This window comes from Enhydra lutris, unplaced genomic scaffold (genome assembly GCF_002288905.1).
Source record: "Enhydra lutris kenyoni isolate GAN:26980312 unplaced genomic scaffold, ASM228890v2 scaffoldscaffold62, whole genome shotgun sequence".
NCBI lineage: Eukaryota > Metazoa > Chordata > Mammalia > Carnivora > Mustelidae > Enhydra > Enhydra lutris.
Window position 1 is genome coordinate 15,345,945 of NW_019154146.1, and position 21,687 is coordinate 15,367,631.

At 43.2% G+C, this 21,687-nt stretch overlaps 1 protein-coding gene across 3 annotated transcripts in view; it reads right to left on the reverse strand.

Annotated features, from left to right (window-relative positions):
* The window catches only part of LOC111158708 (estrogen receptor 1), a 290,590-nt gene extending 274,084 nt beyond the window's left edge, over positions 1–16,506 (reverse strand). For 2 of the 3 annotated variants that reach the window (XM_022520924.1, XM_022520923.1), the window contains exon 1: positions 13,804–14,255. In XM_022520924.1, the coding sequence (XP_022376632.1) occupies positions 13,804–14,255 (452 nt within the window). Of the gene's footprint in view, positions 1–13,803; positions 14,326–16,361 lie in introns of those variants that run through there. The other variant, XM_022520922.1, reaches the window with a different exon arrangement.
* Positions 16,507–21,687: the final 5,181 nt, after the last annotated feature.

A 21,687-nucleotide genomic window follows, 5' to 3' on the forward strand; every position in this document is an offset into this window, starting at 1 on the left:
TAAATGGTGTTAAGTGATCTCGGGTTACTACGGTTGTAACCCATCAGCCAGGCATGTCCTTCTGTAACAAGTTTATCAGGAACATGAATTATACTTAGGACATACGGTTCCACCAATTGCCATTCTTATTAAACTTACATTTCATTTCCTGGAACAATATTAAACTACAAATTTAATAGTAAACAGTATATAACCGACGTTAGGTTTACTAATTAGCTTCAAAGAAGATGCATGTTTTTCAACACTGGGACCATGTTACAAAAAAAAAAAAAAAAAATCTCGTAACCTGACTGCTGGGTCAAGCACAGATTGAATTAATTTTTTTTTAATTTTGCCAATACTAAGGTGAAACATCTATTATGAAATAAATCAAGTTCCATTTTCACATTGGTAATTGAGACACAAAAATAGCACCCAACCAACTTAGAAATCTGAAAGGATTCAGTGTAAGTTCCCAGAGAAATCTAGGTAAGGTAATTCCTAACCTTAAAGCCCCGGACACAGAAGGAAGGAAAACAAGAAAAGAAATCTTCAATCACAAAGTAAATAAGATATAGTTATCAGAACTAAAGGGGAATAATCAAAATGTAAGTACAGGAAGTAAGTTTCCACTAGAGCCTTAAAATTGAAGTGGTAAACCAGGGTTACAAATTCTCACTCAGACCAGTTAGACAGATGGCCCGTCCAGATAGGCGGGGCCTGGTACCCTCACTTCCCCCATTGTTACTGTTCGGCAACATCAGCAGCAGACATTCCTTCATTCCACTCGCCTTGGGCTTCCACTCTCCATGCTAGCACCAGGAAAATGAGGACAGCATGGCCTTGGCGTCCTCCGTGAACATGGGCCAGTCATACCTCCACATGTGAAGGATGACGTCATGGGCTGGAGGCAACATGGGTTCTTGTCCTGTTCGACCTGCACTCGCTGACATATTTTGGAGAAGCACTTCCCCTCTCTAGATTTTAATCACTAGGCTTGGGAAATATAGAGGTAGGAATACATCGTGCTTATGGCCCTGCCTTGGTTTAAAATACTGATTTCGTGATTTTTTTTTTTTTTCTGCGTAAAGAGAGGGTTGGGCCAAATGAGCACAGTAATTCTGTCCAGATTTAAAACCACTGGGTAGGTTTCACATACAGAGAAAAGCATTAGGCTGCTATCAGGAATTCTTTGTAGGATGTTGTTCAATGGATCCTTCTGATATTAGAAGAAAAAAACATCCTCCTACTTAACGGGAAAAAAGAATGTTAAAACATGTTTTAGCAAGCATCACAAAAATAGCCACTTCCCATAAAACTAAAAGCAGCAGCCCAGGGACATAATCTAGGGTTAAAGCATTGTCACAACTAACTATAAAAATATTACAAGGAATTAGCAAACCAACTGCCAAGTAAATCAAGCTCCAGTCAATTTTTCTGCACACTATAGTGCATAAAACTTGAGCTCCAGAGTCCAACCTGTAGACTTAGAATCCCGAATGCTCCATTACTGAATTATTACCAGCTATGTAATCATGGGCAAGTCACCGGCCCTCTCTCATTCTTAGTTTCTTTATCCAGAAGATTAGAGTAATATCAGTACCAACCTCTAATGGTTAGGATAAGGTGGCAACAAGATTTTCCACTTAAGTCTTTCAGCAAGTTCTCTGGCACACTATGCTCAAAAAATATTAGCAAATGGTATTATTAACGTTATTTCACAGATTCTTAGCAACTTACTCTCATTTGGTTCATTTAATAGTTTGGCTCTATAAATCATCAAGCAGTTATTCTGTGGAAAGAACTGGTAGGGAGATGCAGGGAGTATCAGGGAATGAGACACGGTTTCACTTCACATCCTGCCCTGCCCTTCTTTGCCTGGTTAAATCCTCTTTCCATCAAAGCATTTGGACCTCTGCATTCATAGTTGGAGGCCCTCCATCAAGTTAAGTGGCCTCCACAGTTTTCCTAGTAGTCTCTTCTTTGTGACAATTCTTATTCCACTGTTTTTTAATTGTCTCTACATTTTACCATCTTCCTCGTTCGTCTATCGCAACTAAGGTGTCCAATCTTTACAGCTACCATGGAAGTCAGTACACGATCAACATTTAATAAAATTTGCTGAGTAAGTGAATATATCCACTAATAAATAATTTCATTAAATTACTCTAACCTATAAAATTAATAAAATTCATAGAGAAATGTATCTGTAACCATCCTATGGTGATTTCCATATTGGAAACACCCAGAAAATGTGCAATGTGTGCACCATGACCATTTGAGAGAACGCCAGGTAAAAAATCCAGTGGGTAGAGGTTGACATTTTTGCTGAACACCTTGACTTCTGGTCTAACAGAGATGGGACAAGAGGAAAGGTTCCCATTAGAGACGGAAATGAGCATGAAGAAGTGGGGAAGCACCATTTAACTATGAGTTTGAACAGGAGCTTCATGGATGAGAGGAGAAGATTAGTCTGAATCAAATTACAAGGGCTTTGAATGCCACACTCTGGACTACACATGTGTTCTGTGACTAGTGAGAAACTTCTGAAAGGTTTTAAGCAGAGGAAAGATCAGATCAAGTACATACTTTGGGTAGCAAATTGAAAAATCTGAGTTTGAAAGCTTGAAGGCTGAGAAGCCAGTCGGGAACTTCCTGCACCAGTAACAGAGAGCTGGCCGTGTGTGGAGAACAGAGAGAATGATGTGAGAGACATTTGAGAAGAAAATTCTTGTCTGTGTCTTTTAAGATGTCATAAATGACTGATACTGCGTTTCCGGGAACTAAAGCTGTTCAGAATTAAAACACTAGAACCTGTGAACACTTCTCCAAGTTACCTGATAACTTTGCTAGCCATCTCTCAATGTCAAACGTTGATTTCTCAGAATAGGGCTAGCCCAGTGATGAGTATTAAGGAGGGCACGTATTGCATGGAGCACTGGATGTTTCACGCAAACAATGAATCATGGAACACTACATCAAAAACTAGTGATGTATTGTATGGTGACTAACAGAATGCTAAGAAAAAAAAAAAAAAAAGAACAGGGTTGGCCTCGTTATAGAAAAGCAACTTGTTGGGGGGGGATGGGGGGTGGGAGGTGCACCTGGCTGGCCCAGTGGGTACAGCATGTGACTCTTAATCTGCAGGTTGTGAGTTCTAGCCCCATGTTGGGTGTAGATTACGTAAAATAAAATCTTTAAAAAAAAAAAAAAGAAAAAAAAGGAAAGAAAAGAAAATCAACTTTGGTTTCATCAGTCACAACTGCTGAGCACCAGAAACAAAGAACAAAGAACCAAAAAGCCCAGCACCATCACAGTGATAGTCCCTCACCATGTGGGACCTAGAACGTCTACTGCAAGCCGTGTGGGCACTCGAGTGTGCCCATTTCACTTCTGAGCCAAGGAGTTGCATTTCTATGTGTTCTGAGATTTCAAGGACGTGTTTTAAGCTGGTGACTCTGGGCAGTCCTGTGAGGAAATGAACAGCCGTGAGACTGAACAATGTGGAAAAGCCTCACCAAACTGTACCGTGGGCATTCGTGTCCGTTTTCTTTACCGATAAAGGAGTCTTCTAAAATGCAAAATGTTGGGGAGGGGAGGCCTAAGGGGAGGAAGCATTCAAAATAGCACAAATTCTATTTGCTAAAAAAAAATTCTGTAAATACCTCATGATAGAAAAAGAGTATACGAGGAGAGCTTTTTTTTTTTTAAGACTTTATTTATTTGACAGAGAGAGAAATCACAAGTAGGCAGAGCAGCAGGCAGAGAGAGAAGGGGAAGCAGGCTCTCAGAGAGCCTGATGCAGGGCTCGATCCCAGGACCCTGAGATCATGACCTGAGCCGAAGGCAGAGGCTTAACCCACTGAGCCACCTAGGCACCCCTATATGAGGAGAGCTTTAACTAGGCCCTCGACATCAGAGACTCCGGAGCACTTTCCAAACATGCAATTTGAAATTTTTAAAGGAATCAATTAACTGTACTGATATTTAGGGGTTTAAAGTTGTAGAAACAATTCTAGAGTCTGGTGGGTGGCAATTATTAGAAGAATTATAGGAAAGAGAATCCTGGGGCGGTGGGGGGGGGGCGAGGGGGAGGAGAAGGGTGTGCAGGTAAAGTCTTCAATCACCATTGATTATCTAAACCCTCAACAGAAATCTACATCATGCAGGCTAACAGGCCTAGGCATGTGTGTATGTCCTAACCTTCAATTTGTGTGCTTTGCATCTAGTCAACATCCAATGCACCTGCCTACTTCAAATTTTATTCTGGGAAGATGAGGAGGAGAAAGCAGTGTTGCTGTCATCCATCTTCGTCCCTCTGCCTCTGAGACCCATGGGGGCCTGATGAACAGAGGGTTTGGAAGTCAGGCAGACCAGGGTTTAAACAGTCCTCTGTCGGGGGGAACACAGCAAAATCACCCAGGGGATTCTGAAGTCATCCTTGATTCAAATGTGCAGGCAGGGTTAAAAACCCACTTTTGCAGACACGCTAGAATGTTTGCTTCCGTCCCTCTTCCTTCTCCATGCTCCTGTTTTCCCAATCACAGAGAAATGCCTTCCTTGCCCTCTCTCCATCATGGCTCTCTCCATAATCTGCTAACCTCAACTTCAACTATTTCCCTCCCTGGGACTGCTCCAGTCCACAGCACCTAACGCTGCTCACTCTTTTTATTGATTTACTTATTTTTACTTATTTGGAGTTTATTACAATTGCTTTGTTTTGTGTTTCTAGCCTAGCACCTGGCATAGATTAAGCATTCCAAGAAAAATTGGCTTCCTGCTTCCTTTGGGTCGGAAAATATAACTTCTAATCACAATAGGGTATTAAATTTGGTCCCTCGAAGGCAAAACAAAGACATACAGGGAAGTCACCAACATTCCAGACTCTTAAAGAGCCCTTACATCACCTTCTTCAGGGTAGAGTTGCCAATTCCCTTCCAGAGGAGTTATAAAAATAATGGCTTGCTATGTGCCGGACATGTTTTAAAAGCTTGATGTCTATGAACTCATTTAATCCCACAACAACTGAAAGATGTAGGTCCTACTTTGATTGGCATTTTACAGAAGAGTAAACTGAGGCACAGTGAGCCAGAGATTACAAGCAGGCAGCAGTCAAGTCAGAAACATAAGCTGACTGCCTCCCAAGCCTGTACTTGAGTCCCTCTATTACATACAAGCAATCCTCATTATTTGTGGTCGTTAATGACTTTCAAGTCTCCACAAAGAGTAAATTAGTTACTACTACACCACTGTTCTGAGGGGAAGTACAGCCCTGTATTTTTTTATAAGCCTCTGATCATACCATCTCCACCAACCAATCAATAGGTAGCCTCATTTAATGTGTGTTTCTGTTTAAACATATCTTATTTAATGTGTATTATTGGTTCATTAACACTGAACCCACAGCCAACAGCATTAGAACTCATGCCCAAAATTTATTGAACACACGTGTTTTCTACAGCCTTGATCGGACACATCACAGCCTTCTGGTACTCAGGAACATTAGGAAGCACTTCAGCATTACGCTTGGGAGTCATTTTCAATAGCAAAGTCACCAACAAAAAGCCCAGAAATGGGGGCGCCTGGGTGGCTCAGTGGGTTAAAGCCTCTGCCTTCGGCTCAGGTCATGATCTCAGGGTCCTGGGATCGAGCCCCGCATCGGGCTCTCTGCTCAGCAGGGAGCCTGCTTCCCTTCCTCTCTCTCTGCCTGCCTCTCTGCCTACTTGTGATCTCTGTCTGTCAAATAAATAAAATCTTTAAAAAAAAAAAAAAAACCCAAAAACATGGCACTACACAGATCCGAACAGGACACTTGTTTATAGGAGAAGAGCTGTCACAGGAAGGCAGAGTATCACCTTGTTTGACCTCAGCTGGGAGCATGTGTGTCGGATGACTCAAATTTTTCACCACTCTGCCCACGTCTGTGAATGACCAAGAAAAGGCCACGAGTCCTGATTTGGGGGTCACCAATAAATTTGAGCAAGTAGGCAAATTCGTAAATATGGAACCTGCAAATAATGGGAATCAACTGTACTTGGAATACCAATTGGACTCCTTTCCACTTTTATTCCTAAGGGACGGGGATTCACAAACTCCCCGCATTCCTCCAGTCCCACCTGAAGATCGACTTCTGGGGCGCCTGGGTGGCTCCCTTGGTTACGAGTCCGCCTCTGGCTCAGGTCATGGTCCCAGGGTCTGGGGATCAAGCCCCACATAGGGCTCCCTGCTCGGTGGGGAGCCTGCTTCTCCCTCTCCCTTTACTTTTTGCCCTGCTTGTGCTCTCTTGCTCTCTCTGACAAATAAACACATGAAATCTTTAAAAAAAAAAAAAAAAAAAAAAAAAAAAGATCCACTGCTGAATGGCCATTCTCCCAGTAAGCAACCCAAGCGAGTCAGTATACCCAGTGTTTCTTGCCTACCATCAGCCATCCACTTAGCTAAAAGCTGCTCAGAACATCTGTGTGCCACACCCTTCACTAAGAGCTGAGAGAAATGCAGTGAACAAGATGTGGTCTCTGTTTGGACCAGTGCTCAGGGATTCCTCCTATTTGAAATCAAAGGGAGTTCCAAAGGTCCCACAAGATTTTCAGATAACTACAGAAAATAAGTTCTCAATGTAACTAAATTGTATCTTGTACTCAAATTAGAATGTACATCCTTTCTCTCTGAATTGCTTGGAATGTTCCAGCAGAAATAAACACAACCATTTGTAAGGTCTTCCAAAAAAGACAGATATAAAAGTTAACATAAGGGACCCTTAAAATCAATCATGTTTCTGATAATGTCGTGTTGCACAAATTCTACAAGAGCAAAACACAAAAACAAAGCGCCATTTAAAATACTTTCCTGATACAAGTAAAACGAATTATGGATATACCTATGGCTGTTCGAAAAGAACAGGTTTTTTTGTTTTGTGTCCGAGGCCAGAATGGGAAGTTCCAGTCTGCTTTAAATGCCTCATGTAATTCACATGGGTCTAGAACCCCTCAAACCAGGAGAAAGGGGCCAAGGCTGACTTCACTTATCCCTATACTAAATCTCCTTGCAGAAGAGCATGGCGTTAGGACTCCATCCATTCACACAAGGAGATTACTGGCAACTAACTGTGCCAACACGGACACCTGAACTGCCAGGAATGCAGAAATGCATTTCCTTTCATCTATGCCACTGATGAGCTACACAATTTGGGACAAGGTAGCCAAATAAATGAAGACATGAATGAGCTCTCAAAGCAATTCCATTAAGTGAAAATTTCTTCTTGGTCTTTTTTTTTTTTTTTTTTTTTTTAAGTTTAGAGAGAAGGAAAAAATGTTTTGAAAACTTTTAATGGAGTTAACGCTACTCTGGGTTATTCTTACATCGCTGGCTTTCCCGTGCTAGGTAGAAACTCTATTGAGCCACGTTCCAAATTTCATTAGAATAAGAGACAAAAAAGGTCAATAAAGAAATAAACCAAAAAAGGTGGGAGAAAAAATCTGGGAACACACCGATGGAGCAATTAAAACAGGAAAAAGGGAAAAAAAGCAAGCAAGCTTGATAGGGGAAAAGAAGCCAAAAAGGAGTTTAAAGCACATAAGAAAATAAAGCAAAGAAAAAAGAAAATACAAGAATGACTACTACTAAAAAAAAAGAAAAGAAAAAGAAATCAGCAGTGGAAGGAGGAAGTATGCCAATGTAAAAATTACTATTTCTAACATCAGTTTACTTGCAGGGAATTAAAAGAAAATTGTCTTTTACTTTCGGGGTCTTAGAAAAAAAATCTCAAGTCTTTCTTTGAGAAAAGTGAGTCCAGTTGCCAAGAGCACTGGCCAGGAAGTACTGCCCTGCATAGCGCTGTCGGGGCCCTCCACGCGCTACTGCGGGGAAGAGGCAGGAGCCCCAGCCCGCGGTCGCACCCTGGAGATGGGAGCAGGGAGCTGGAGGAGGCTTTGGAGCTTTCCAGCTCCATGCACCTGAGAATCTGGACACTAACTCCCTCCTAGGAACTGACAACATTTGGGGAGCTCTTAAAAAAGAAGACCCCCCTACCTGATTTTCTCCAGGACTGGTTCAGAAATATCTAGCCCCGAACATTTTTGAATTCGCTTTATTAGCTTTAAGTGAACTTCTAAAATCTTCCCAAAGCACAACTCACAGAAAGTAGAAAAATTACAAGACAGCATAGCCTACTCTCTCATCCACGATAACCTATTTCATTAAAGTAGTTGTTATGGGAGCAGACCGGGGGACCCCGTTTTGTCCCTCCAAAAAGGAGAAACCAAAAAAAAAAAAAAAATCCAGACTTGTTTGGAGCTTTCTTTTTAAATCTTCTGTGTAGTACTTCTTAGATGCATGGTATTAATATCACTGATAATATCATTATTGACATTTTGACTATTTCTTAAATTATAACGACACACAACTACGTGAGGTACGTTAAAAGGATTTGATTTCTGCCTGGGAAAAACATCTCCAGGCTCTATAACAGACATCCAGAATCACCACCCTCCACCCACAACTGACACAAGCACTTTCTGGCCACCACATCAACATCCTCACCCTCCCTACCACCATCATCACCTTCCTCATCCTCATCACCATCACATCAGAATTCCTCGTATCCCTTACAAGTGCCAGCCACACCATTTCTTAGTTGAGCTAGCTTCTTGAAATGATGACTTTACCAAACTACATAAAATTTCATCGGTTGGGACCAAAGTCGTTGTCTTTTCTCTCTTTCTTCTATCTAATAGGGTCTGAACATGCACATGTGACTGAAAGTGTTGCCGATTGATGTGAAGCTTCCCTCGTAATTCCTAGTAACATTCTGCAAGGTGCAGAGCTCAGGAATTAGGATGTCTTCCCCAAGACATATCATAAAGGTGCTTCCCTTAGCCTCCAGCCCACCGAGGTCCTCAGATCTCCGAGGGCAGCAGGGGGTGATGGGTAATATTTTACGAGTGGAGAAGGGAACAGTTCAAATATATCTTTAAAAAAGAAAGGCATTATCTGTCAATGCATTGGCAGAGTTTAAAACATAAAACAAAACTATTTGATGGCTCTGATGGGCTGGCTCCCTTTGATGAAATCCCTCACAGTTTCACTTTGTGTTCGAGTGGATTGTATTTTGGGGATTTATAAAGCATCTTTCTCTGGAGTGTGCATCTTGGCTCTAAATAGTTGTGGTCATTCTGTTTTCCTTCTTCAAAAAGCAAGCAGAGTCTTGAAATTAAGCTAAATGACTAATTTGTCCTATCCATTCAATGGATCCTGGAAAAGCCGGGAACACACTTAGCACGCTGTACCACGCACTGGGTTCACCTAAAGTTACATTAAAAATAATACTGATGTCACAGGAAGGAGTCAGATGTTTTCATTTTGTGCTGCATGTGTATTTTAGAAAAAAATATAATTATAACTCATATATTTCCCGATGTAAAACTATTTTCACATAATCAGGGTTTTCATTTTTTTAATGTATCTATAAATAAATGGTATTTATGATAACCCAGGCTGCAAACACATGTTGCAGATGGTGGTGAAGATTTTATTCAAATCTGACTTCCACAGAAAATGATTTCCCATTATCATTCATTTATATTTGTAATGAAGCTCCTGACCATTTAAGTCTGTTCTTTCCTACTGTCTTTTAGCTTACAGAAGCACCGGAATGAATATTAATATGAGAAAGAAATAATGAAATGCTGAATGCTTGTGTCCCTTATGGGCTGCTTTCCTCTGCCCTATTCCACTTAACAAAATTATTAATATCATTAACAGCAAGTGTGTCATCTTTTACAGTTTTTCCTGGTATCTGTTGTTCTTGTCATTGTTGATTTCTTTCTGTCTTTCATGTTCTCAAAACAATAAGAAACCCAAATGCTAAACCAAATTTTCCCAAATTAGGGATGTCACATCCTGAGTGCATGCACAAAAGCAGTCTAAGGATCCAAATTAACTGAGTGCGAGAAAGAAGATTAGAATAAGTGGCAATTATCCCGCAGGGGACTTTCTCCCAAACAGGTACAAGCTACATGCAGTAGGTGAAAATGAAATGGGGATTCAAGATGTGAATCCGTTTTTCAACCTAAAATATACTCATTCCTGAGACAATATGTGGCTCCTTCAACTATTCTTAGACCAACACAAAATGTCAGGGGAAGAGTAACAACTTAAATGAATGAAATAAGTAAGAACAGAAATAAAGGGTGCTAAAATATCATCTACATACAAGGAAAGAATGACTGGACACTTGAAAACTAGCTCTTCAAATGTCCCCCTAGAAATGAGCCTTAGTTAAAGGTGAGAAATTGTTTTTAAATGATCACCAACGAACACACTGTTCATTCAAAATATGCATACAGCCAGCAGACAAATTACTAAGACATTGATTTTGAGGCTAAAATCTGTGTGCTTGTCAAGTTTGGGGGGCATGGGAGGTGGGGAGGAGAAGTGCGTAAAATTTAGCCTTTAAGAATATGGGGTAGTAAAACTGAAATGAACACGGAGCACTAAATATTTAACTTGAATTTTTAAAAACATGGTGGATATAATATGTTTTATCTTTAGTATTGTTCAAACCTCCTAAGAAATTTGAACACTGAAAAGGAACTGAGGATAAGAGGACTCCCAGGCGCCTTCAGTCATGAAATTTTAGGTAAGACACATCTTGGAAAGTCACAGCTCGCCTGTTTACAAATATATTTCCTCCCAACAATTCGTTGGGACGTGTGACAATCTTTCTCACATTATGGTATGCCCAGGGCAGTTTGATCGATTACATTTCTTTGTACATAGATACGGCTGCATATTGTGATCACTAGAAGAAAGTCACCATCATATAAGTCACTGTCGTATCTTAATGCTAAATGATGTGAACTTCATGTAAATTCTTTAAACATCCCAGTGGAACATTCAGGTAGAAAATCCATAAGATGACACCATGTTACAAATGGAAAAGTTAAGAATCAGAAATAATAAACCTTAATCTAACGGACCTGAAGACACCAGCTAATTTCAAGGGGGAAAATAAAATAAAGACAATCAAAATACCTTTTTGGTTTGTGTAACTAAAACAACTAGCCACTTACCCAAATTCTGTGTCTTTTATCGAGCACAACACGTTAGGCCACTAACTTTCAAACATCTATGGTAAGAAAGACATTTTATTTACGAGTCGGTGCCTATGAATGTGTATAATTAAAACAAATTTTCAGGAAACAAAACCCATCCTTATGAAATACCATGTGTTCTGGTACTTTCTATTATATTCTTTTCTATTTTACTCCTTAAAAAAAAAAAATGTTCCGGACTCACTAAGCAATATCACATTGCTCTGGATCACAACAAGCAGTTTGAAAACACTGCTTTCAACCCCTAAAACTTTAGTCACTACTGAAGGTAACAGATGGTTTCTAAAAGAGCCTAATCAATTTTTTTTCTTTTTACCCAGTTATTCAGACAGGAAAACTGAGCGGGCAAAAATATTAAATAACATCTGTCCACTTGAAACAATACTGGGTACAGAGTCCTCTCTTCCTCCCTGGTTACCCAGAGGCAGAATTCAAAGAGTAAGGACGTTATAGGAAATAAACTACAAAGGAAAAATCATCATAAAACTGAGTTTCCGCATTGAAACCCATGTGTATGAGTTCTTAACTTTATTATTAAAGTTCCACATCATTTTTTTTCATTATTCTAAATATATTTGAATACCATCTAATGCAAAAAGTTTAAGATGGGGCATATTATAGTAATATTATTTGCCACGGGGATGATGAACAATTTTGAATTAAATGTCCCCTCTTTATTTGACCATGCTCGCTTTGTAATTATTAGCAAGGCAGTAAATAATTTGCTGAGGAGCAGTCTCATTAGTACCCATTGAAATTCAGTAGGATTAATTTGCAATAAAAGAACTGAAAATTAAATGGAAAAGAAAATAGTTTCTGGAGTCCACTATAAGGTTATGGAATTCACATCATACCAAGTGCCTTTCTTCACATGAAGAAATTTAAAAGGTTGTATGAATAAGACTTAATCGTTATATTTTGTTCTAACACTCCAAAAAAAAAAAGTGAGAATAAATTCTTTTTCTTTCCATTTTAACCCTGAATTAAAACAAGTAAAATTAATTTCAAAAATGCCAGCTTTCTGAATTTTGTTCATTCTTTGCCTTTTAAGTAATAACTCAGTCTGAACCTGTTTGGCTGTGAGATGATGCTCCAAAGTCATTTGAGGGGCCGAAGGACATGGCGTACGCGCAGATACCCCAAGAGTGTTGCCCTTCGGTATCCTCTGGGGCCAACCTGTACCTTCTTCCTATTTCTTCTGCTCTGAATATCTCTCTGGAACTAGAACACCGAATAGAAAACGGTTCACAGCTTGGAATGCAGAAGGGTTCAGTTGGAGGTGGGAGGCAAGTGCAGACACCAGTCTGCAGTTTGGCTGTGCCTAATTCAAAGCGCAGCCCCGTGGGCGCCCCAGAGTACAGCTGGCCATTGGGTACCTAGGGCACAGGTGTTCATAAGAATCACCCACATAAGCACCCCCCCACACACGCCCAGGTCCATCAGGAAGAGAAGGCAGAAACTGTCAAAGGGGTAATGGGAGAAGGGAGGGGAGGAAAGCATAATCCTTGGGGATGGGGTGGGAGATAGAAGGACACAAAACACTGGCCACTTAAGCCACAAACGTGTTCCTGTATGTCCTGGACGACTAACACTTCCACAGCAACTGAAAGGCGCACAAGGAAGCTGACCCCGCATACCATTCCCGGGCACGCTCTGCCGGGTAGGCCAGAAATGTAACTTAGCTGGCAGGAGAGTTATTTCAAAACACTCTTGGGGGCGCCTGGGTGGCTCAGTGGGTTAAGCCGCTGCCTTCAGCTCAGGTCATGATCTCAGGGTCCTGGGATCGAGTCCCGCATCAGGCTCTCTGCTCAGCAGGGAGCCTGCTTCCCTTCCTCTCTCTCTGCCTGCCTCTCTGCCTACTTGTGATCTCTGCCTGTCAAATAAATAAATAAAATCTTTATAAAAAAAAACACTCTTGGATTCGACATGTTTTAAACTCACAAGACACCTATAAATTTTCGGCTGTCAGAAGTCATACGTCAGCAAGCTGCTCCAGCATGGACCCGGCCCGACAACACAGATATCAGAAACTTAAGACTCATTCAAATCCTCTACGGCTCTTTGGAGGGGCACAATTCAATCCTAAAGCCTCCAACTTGGGATGGAGAGGAAAGGGGGGAAGTAGGTGCTAGCACTTTTTGCTAAAACAAAACCATCGTCATCGCAATAATAGCGTGCAAATTTCCAATAATAAATTCTAGATGAAAGGAAATTTCGCGAACACATTAAAACAATTTCAAATAATAAGAAGAATGATAATAAACTCTGAGCTCCGCTAACCCTACACACCTCTAGCCTTAAATAAAGACTCCAAGAGCTTTGTGTTTATTTGCTCTGGGGTGTTCCCCCCAACAAATGATCGCCGCTTCCTACGATTTTCCAAAATGAATTAGGACGTCCACGGGTTTTCGGATCTGCCTCTTATGCAGAGGGTACGGGTGTGGAGAATAGAATTTTCTTTAAGCTGCCAGGCGAGAGAACTTGGCTCTCGAAAGCAAGATCCACAAACCCTTTCCCCCCACCTTAAACGCCCTGCCTCGGCCGGGAGTCGCGGGGCTCCCGGGGCCCGGCTGCCGGGCGCCCAGCCCCGCGGCCTAGGGCCCCCCCCCGCCCCGCGAGGTCTCGGCCGCGCGGCCCCCTCTCCTCCTCCCCCCTCCCGCCCGCGGGGCGCGCAGCTGCCATCCCGACGTGGCGCGGTGGGCGGCGCGGGTACCTGTAGAACGCGGGAGGGCCGGCCTCGCGCACGGCATAGCCGCTCGGTTCGTTCTCCAGGTAATAGGGCACCTGCTGGCCGTGGGGGTGCAGGAAGGGCGAGAGCTGAGGCGGCGGGTGCAGCAGCACCAGCGGGCTCGGAGACACGCTGTTGAGCGGCTGGAAGCCCCCCAAGCCGTTGGCGCCGAACGCCGCTGCCTCGGACCCGGGGCCGTAGGAGAGGCCCGACTGGCCGTAGACCGGCGCGGAGGCGGCGGGCGCGGCGTTGAAGTCGTACGCGCCACCCTCAGGATAGTTGTACACGGCGGGCTTGCTGCTGTCCACGTACACCTCGCCCAGGGGCCGCTCCAGGGGGATCTTGAGCTGCGGGCGGTTCAGAGGCTCCAGCTCGGTCCCTTGGATTTGATGCAGCAGGGCCATTCCGGACGCTTTGGTGTGGAGGGTCATGGTCATGGTCAGTGGTCGCGGGCAAGGCGCGCACTGTCTCCCCTCAGGGCAGAGGGCTCAGCAGCCGAGCGGCCACCTAGAAGAAGAGCAGAGCCCGAGGTTAGAGGCGGTGCAGCGCATGTCCCGCCGCGAAGCGAGTTCTGGCCCTGCCGGGGGAGCCCGCCCGTCCGCAGGAAGCCGGCCGCCCAGACGCGATCAAGTGCAGCCCGGCGCGAGCGCGCTCAGCGAACTCCTGGGCTCCAAGAGTCTCCAACTTTAAGTACCGATCTCCCGCGCTCATATGCATTACAGAGGTACTGGAAGCCAACCAGGGGCTGTTGCCTCGCACTGACATTGGTTTAAAACATCACTCCAGGCGCAACTCGTTTTGGAGCGATCCCAAAAAGCAGCTTCCCTGAACTTAACTTTACTCGTCGCTGCGGGATGGAAGCTAAATTTCAGTGCGGGAGGGCGGGGGCGCAGAGGGATCTCCTAAAGGTGGCCCGGGGAAGACGAGGTTTAAAACAAACTCGCAAGACTAATCCAGGGGCCGGCTTTCTCCACGTGCTGCCTTATGTGCCCCATGCCAGACTCCTATCTATCTCTGTTTGTCTCTCTTTCTGTTTGATTCCCTCTCCTCGTTGGCTGGCAGTATGTAGTGTGTACATAGAATGACCCTGGGGAGGGCCACTCTGTAACTGAGATATGGCAGATAGAATGGGCTGTGGGGCTGCCTGTGCGGCCACCGCCAGACAGCTATATTTAGCAGCTGCGGGGACTGAGAGGAGACATCTGGGGAGAAGTGTTGGGGGGGGGGGGGTGTGGAGAGTCAAGATGTACCTATAGAAAGAACTGTGCTTTGCAAGCAGAAGAATGGTGCCTGCCCTCAGTTTCCTCATCTACCAACTTCCCGGAGTGGTCCCTTCTAGCCAGGACCTTCTAAGATGCTCCCAGCCTTACTGGTATGTTTGTGTTGGAACACACTACTGTACTTGCTCCCATTATGAATTCTCATGTGAATGATGATTCACAAAAACCTCTGGTTAGGCGCACATGGGTGTCCGTGTCTTCCACAGGTTATGCAACCAAAACTTCAGAAAGTTTAATATGAATTGTGACCTTTCCATACAAATGTAACCTCAGTTCATTAACTGAATCCTTGGCCCCTCTGTTACACTGTTGGTCTAACCAACAAATTTTGAAATGCAGTGCTACGTTTCTGTTCTTTACTCCTGCAATTCGATTCTGCATACACTGCACTAGGATATGCAAAATCTATTCTCCATTCACTGCACTAGGATATGCAGAATCAAATATTCAGATGAAAAAGGAATAGAAAAAAGTTTTGAACAGAATGAAAAATCTAAGCCTACACACACAAATAATATATGTATGTACGTACACACGTGGGATATGGTAAATATATTATGTACCCACAATCCTGGAGAGTTTATACTTTTTAATGAACTTCCTTTGCAACAGCCTAATAGAGTCTGATACAACTATCTGATATGACCACTAATGCTTTGCTTTAATTGCTATCCCAAACACCCAACAGAGCACCTAACAAAATGTTCATGGCACATATAAATGCCACGGTTGCTGTTACCAACAGTAATTTTTTTTTAATTTTTTATACTAATAAGTATACGTTTCACCTAGTTCTTACAAGAACAAACAGACCATTTTTGGACACTATGCAGATGTAGTTGGTTTACTATAAAGACAAAATTGAGCTTAGCATCAATAACCACAGATTGTAAGCAAAGAAAGGGTTAAAAATACATTAGGTGAATCACAGATATTTCTCTTTATGGCCAGCAACCATTACTTTCCAAAGCAATTTTTTTAAAGATGATTTCGTTTCCATAAATCACACTTTCAATTTTCAAATGTCTTTTTTAAACACATGCAAAAGCACTTCATAGGGCTCTTAAAAATCAGCACCCGCCAAATTACACATGAATTACACAAAGAATCCTCCAAGTCCTGGAAGAAAACGGAGATGCACACACAAACCCACTGAAAACAGCGAATCCTCATCTCCCTGCTAGGATACAGACACTGGCCAGAAAGGTAAGTTGCTTTCTCAAAATGCTAAAGCTACAAAGACAGAAATCAAAACAATCCTACCCTGCTGGATCCAGAGCGTCTTTCCAGAAATGTTCCATGGGCTTGTAGAAGTCAGGGGCTGAGGCAGTGAGAGGGAAGGAAGGAATGTGCTCGCATGTGCGCGTAGCTCCGTGTGTGAGCGAGGCAGAGCGTGTGTGGATGTGTTTGTGTGTGGAATGGCAGGGATACGGGAAGCAGCCAGTAGGCAGGGCACTGGGCAGCCCCTCCCGGCAAACACAGCAGCTGGGCTACAGCGCTGAGCTGGATGAATGGCAGTGGGGAGTGAGGGGAAGCTTGCTGTCTGCTTGGGGGGAGCGGAGTGGCATGGCTAGAATCAGCCTTCTTGGGGGGGAAACAAAACCCCAACCCCCTTGTTCCTTATCCTTGGAGCCTGGAAAGCACCCCATCCTTTCTGCTGCCACCCTATGCAAGAGGGAAAAACAGGCTTGCTGTAAATCATAGGCTTATGGCTAAAATAGAATGCCAGTCAAAAGTGTATGGATATCAAATTTACAAAATGTGACATGGGTGGTTTTTCCTGAAGAATATAATTTAACAATAAAAGCCTTCTGGAATACACTTGGATCAGATGCCTTGCTGGCCCTAGCCCCCCCCCCCCCCCCCTCCTACCCCCCCACCCCAGTCTCTGAACAGACACACTATTGCCGTGCCTCCGACTGCACCAGGAAACCAGACTTTGGAATAAATGTTTTGGCATTCTAGGGATGTGTTTCCAGCTGAAATGTAATACTCCTCCACCTCGTTAACCAAACCCACAAACCTTTCCACGAATAGCTCAGTTGACTGCTTTCTGTAAACATACAGAAAAAAATATATTATTAAAAGCCTGGGGTATGAAGATAAGACAAAGGTGGATACCTCTGTTTTAAACGGATTTTAGGCTTTCTGGGTGTACCGGCATTGATCATGGGGAACGGGGGGGGGGCTCGCATACCACAGTGGTGTCCTGGATGGACCCCACCTGGTCCTCAACTTTTCTCCCGACCATGGTACTGACACACAATAATGAGGTGTTCCCTTTGTGCCCTCACCCAAGGTCCCAGGACACGTGACACCTAGTGGAACCTTTGTTGCCAGACATTAGTCATGGCCTTGGGTATTAAATGACTCTAATCACAATGCCAGGAGTGGCCAATCTCTGGCCCTGGGACCCTCTACAGTTACCAAGATACTATGAGTGGCTCTCCAGAGCAGTACAGAGAAAGAAGTTAGAAGTTTTATATATATATATATATATATAGAGAGAGAGAGAGAGAGAGAGAGAGAGTTATAAAAACTATAATGTTGTCATATTGTAAATATAAATTTCATGTTTTAAAAGACCCCAAACATTGTAATAGTGGAGCAGAGAGGCAATCCCTACACAATCAGCTGTAAAGGCAAATATTGAAAAGACAGTACCTCTTTGTAGGTGACAGTGGCGAATCCTAATTCCTCCTTAGGTCAACAGTGGCCATCCATGCACTAGGCCAGTCCAAAAATGTGGATGTATAGGAAAGAAGAAGGGAAGGAAGGAGAGGGAAAAAAAGAAGGAAAAACGAAGGAGACTATAATAATCTTAGAGGACTTTGATACTCCGAGACCAGCAGGCAAGGTCAGTTCCACTAAAGGCAGTTTTCTTGAATGCTTTCTCTCCAGCATTCTCTTCCCTCTTCCTGGTCAGATTCATCTCCCAGGCTTGGGGACAGGGCTGGAAGACGTCCTGCACCTCGCCAGTTTTCCTTCGCTTCTTCTGGCAAACAACCCCACCGTGCAGCCGGCTCCCAGGTCTCCCCTCACCTCTCTCCTCGAGGTCACGGGGCACCTGCTCCCCGCACTGCCACGACTGCGGGCACTGGCAGGTGACGAAGGGTTGGTCCGGTGCCTCTCTCTCCAGCTCCACCGCTGAGTGCACCTCCGGACCCACTTTTCCAGCATCTCCCGGGCTTTTTCTGGCTGGCTCAAATTATGAGTCATCACTCTTTCTCCCACAAACATGACGCTCCTCTCAACTATGGGCTATGAACAGCATCACTGTCCCTCCAGTCGCAGCCACCAGAAGATCATCTCTCAGTCTTCTCTGCCGGCTGTCTCTCTCTCTCTCACCTACCACATTGCTGAGCATTCTAGATGTGCTGCCTCCCCCTCTCCCTCCACGTTTCCATCAGGCTTCTTCAGCCCGCATTACCTGACTTGTAAGAGGCTCCCGGGGACCTGTCTGCCTCTCCCTTCCCCCTACTTCTTAAATTCTGCTGCCTTTTAGCTCCTGGGTTCTTACTGCTTCAGGATCTATCTTCTGATGACCCGGCTCTACCCTTTCCCCAGATCATAGCTCCACCAGGGGTTCAGGCCTTCCTCCTGCCTCCTGTATCTCATCGGACCCCTAGCCCTATGCTCCAGCCAAACAAAACCCCATTGTTCCAAGCACTCGCAGCTTTCCTGATGACATTCTCTCTGCCTACAACCCCTGCTTTGCTCCTTGTCAGGGCAAGCACCCTATTTTCAAGGTCCAGCCCAAATGCCACCACATTCCTTATTCCCTTTTAAAAAGGAATTTCCTGGGTTGCCTGGGTGGCTCAGTGGGTTAAAGCCTCTGCTTTTGGCTCAGGTTATGATCCCAGGGTCCTGGGATCGAGCCCCACATTGGGCTCTCTGCTCAGCGGGAAGCCTGCTTCTTCCTCTCTCTCTCTGCCTGCCTCTCTGCCTACTTGTGATGTCTGTCGTCAAATAAACAAATAAAATCTTAAAAAATAATAAAATAAAATAAAAATAAAAAGGAATTTCCTCTCCACTGAACATCAATGGTATTCTCATGCATTTATTACATTCTTCCTTGAATGAGTTAATTTATTTTTTTAATCCCCTTGTCCTGCTCAGAAGCACCTTGAGAACAAGCCTGCCTAGAGTTATTTGGGAACTCGCTGACTGCTTAGCATTGTGCCTGGTCATATCAGGTCATCAAATATTGGCTAATTTATTAAGCCAGATACTTAGAACAAGAAAATAGGATCCCATCTATCTGATAACTATCTCTAAAATCCAACTTTCCATGTAACGTTCTACCATTTTCAAAAGTGTTTTTGCTAAAGGATTATCTTTGTATCCTCATAGAAACTGAGGCCATAAAGTCAAATTTCAAATTCATACAATCCTGAAGATTGGCAGCAGAACTCAGAAGAGAGTTCTGAATTTTTAGTTTGTAACCAGATAATACTATGACCAAGCATAGTTTCTTCTCTAGCTCCATTAAAAGTTTTTTACATTTACAAAAACATTATTCCTCCAACAGAAACATGGAAGGAAATAAATGTGGAATTATTTCCAAAACAGCTTATGGTAATAGAGATGGTTCCTTCACTTCAAAACATGAAGATCTAGCTGTGTCCAAACTGATCTTTACTTTCATTAAAAATTCTGTTTGGGGGCGCCTGGGTGGCTCAGTGGGTTAAAGCCTCTGCCTTCGGCTCAGGTCATGATCCCAGAGTCCTGGGATGGAGCCCCGCATCGGGCTCTCTGCTTGGCGGGAAAACTGCTTCCCTTCCACTCTCTCTGTCTGCTTCTCTGCCTACTTGAGATCTCTGCCTGTCAAATAAAGAAATAAAATCTTTTAAAAAAATTCTGTTTGGAGGTGCACAGGGTGGCTCAGTCAGTTAAGCATCTGACTCTTGATTTCAGCTCAGGTCATGATCTCAGGGTCATGAGATCAAGCCCTATGTTGGGTTCCATGCTGGATGTGGAGCCTGCTTAGGATTCTCTCTCTCCCTCTCCTTCTGCCCTTCCCCCTCTACTCGTGCATGCACACATGTGCTTTCTCTCTGTAAGAAAAAAAAAATTAAAATGCTCTGTTTGGGATCTTGTCTTGTGCATTTATTTGACATCATCCATTTCCTCCAAAGTAAAAGAAAAATGAAGAATTTTCTTTAAAGTTTCACTCATTTTAAAAATAATTCTGTCTCTTTGTTTTAAAGGTTTTTGATTAGCTCCTAGACTTTTTTCAATTGAACTTTGATTTTAGTTGTATGAGGAGAAATTTATATGCAGTGAAATGCATGTATCTTAATGTGTACAGCTGGTTAGTTTAGATAAATGGGTATGCCCTTGTGGCAACCATCTCAGTGAGGTGACAGAGTATTTCCATCACTCCAGAAAGTTCCCTTCATGCCCCGCACTAGTCAACCCCTAACCCCTATAGGCAACTACTGTCCTAATTTCTATCACCATAGATTTATTTTACCTCCTGGCCCAGAATATGGACAAATTGGAGCACATACACCCCATTTCCACCCAATGACACAACCAGGCATGTGCTGGACACATGGTTTTGCCAAGGCATCAAAGCATAGAGCTAACCTTCTCTCAGTGAGAATCCTTTCCCTGGGTCACCTCCTTCAAGACCACAGAATTTTAGTAACACTGTATCCATTGGACCTTTTTAAGCATAACAGGCTTTTTACACGACCAAATGTTACATAAGCCTGCAAAGATACAAGGTAATAAGAAGCCAAGTGGAATCAGTATTCATTAACATGTTCTTAAACAGCCTTTTCTTCCCATTGCCACTCTAAAAAATTTTTTTTTAATAAAATAAATTAAAAGCCAAGAATCAAACCCCAAGGTCCTTAGTCTCACGAACCCTGGGATTTAGTGGCCATTTCCTGGCTTCCTACCCAGGAGTTGATAGAGATAGTTTGAATTTGGGGTTGTCAGGCAGAATGGCAACTCTGAACTGTGAATCAGTGCATGACACAGATTTAATTCTCCAGCTTAACAGAATTTAGTAACTTTCATCTTATATTTTCTTGAAAAAAAATTTTTTTAAGTATTTTAGAATCTTTTTCATATAATTTACTTATCCTTCATGTGGCAGAAGACACTTCAGAAAGTACTTTCACTGTAAGTGCCATGAATTATAAAAGAATTCCAATTATTCCAATTATTATTACACTGTGTCCCTCTTCCTCCCTTTATCTGTTATGTACTTGAGATATCTCATTGCCGGCTTAAGGTAGTCTCTGTAGAGGGCAATATCCAGATTGGGCCTGAATTCACCTTGGTTCAAACAGTCCAATCGAATTTGGAGGAGAGCCTTTGCGTGCACACGCACGCACACGCACACACACACACACACACACACACTGCACACACACTTAGTAATGAACCAAGAACCTTGCCCAGTTTCAGAACCAGCCTTAGCCAAATGGTAAAAAAGGAGATTTGTGCATGTCGAACCTTTTCAGGTCTTTCTTCCTATTTTATTACCATCCTCATCTGGATAATTGGTTCCGTCCCACTCCCCCTGAGCACCCAGGACCTCCGTGCTAGTCAATGCTTATCATTTTTCCCAACC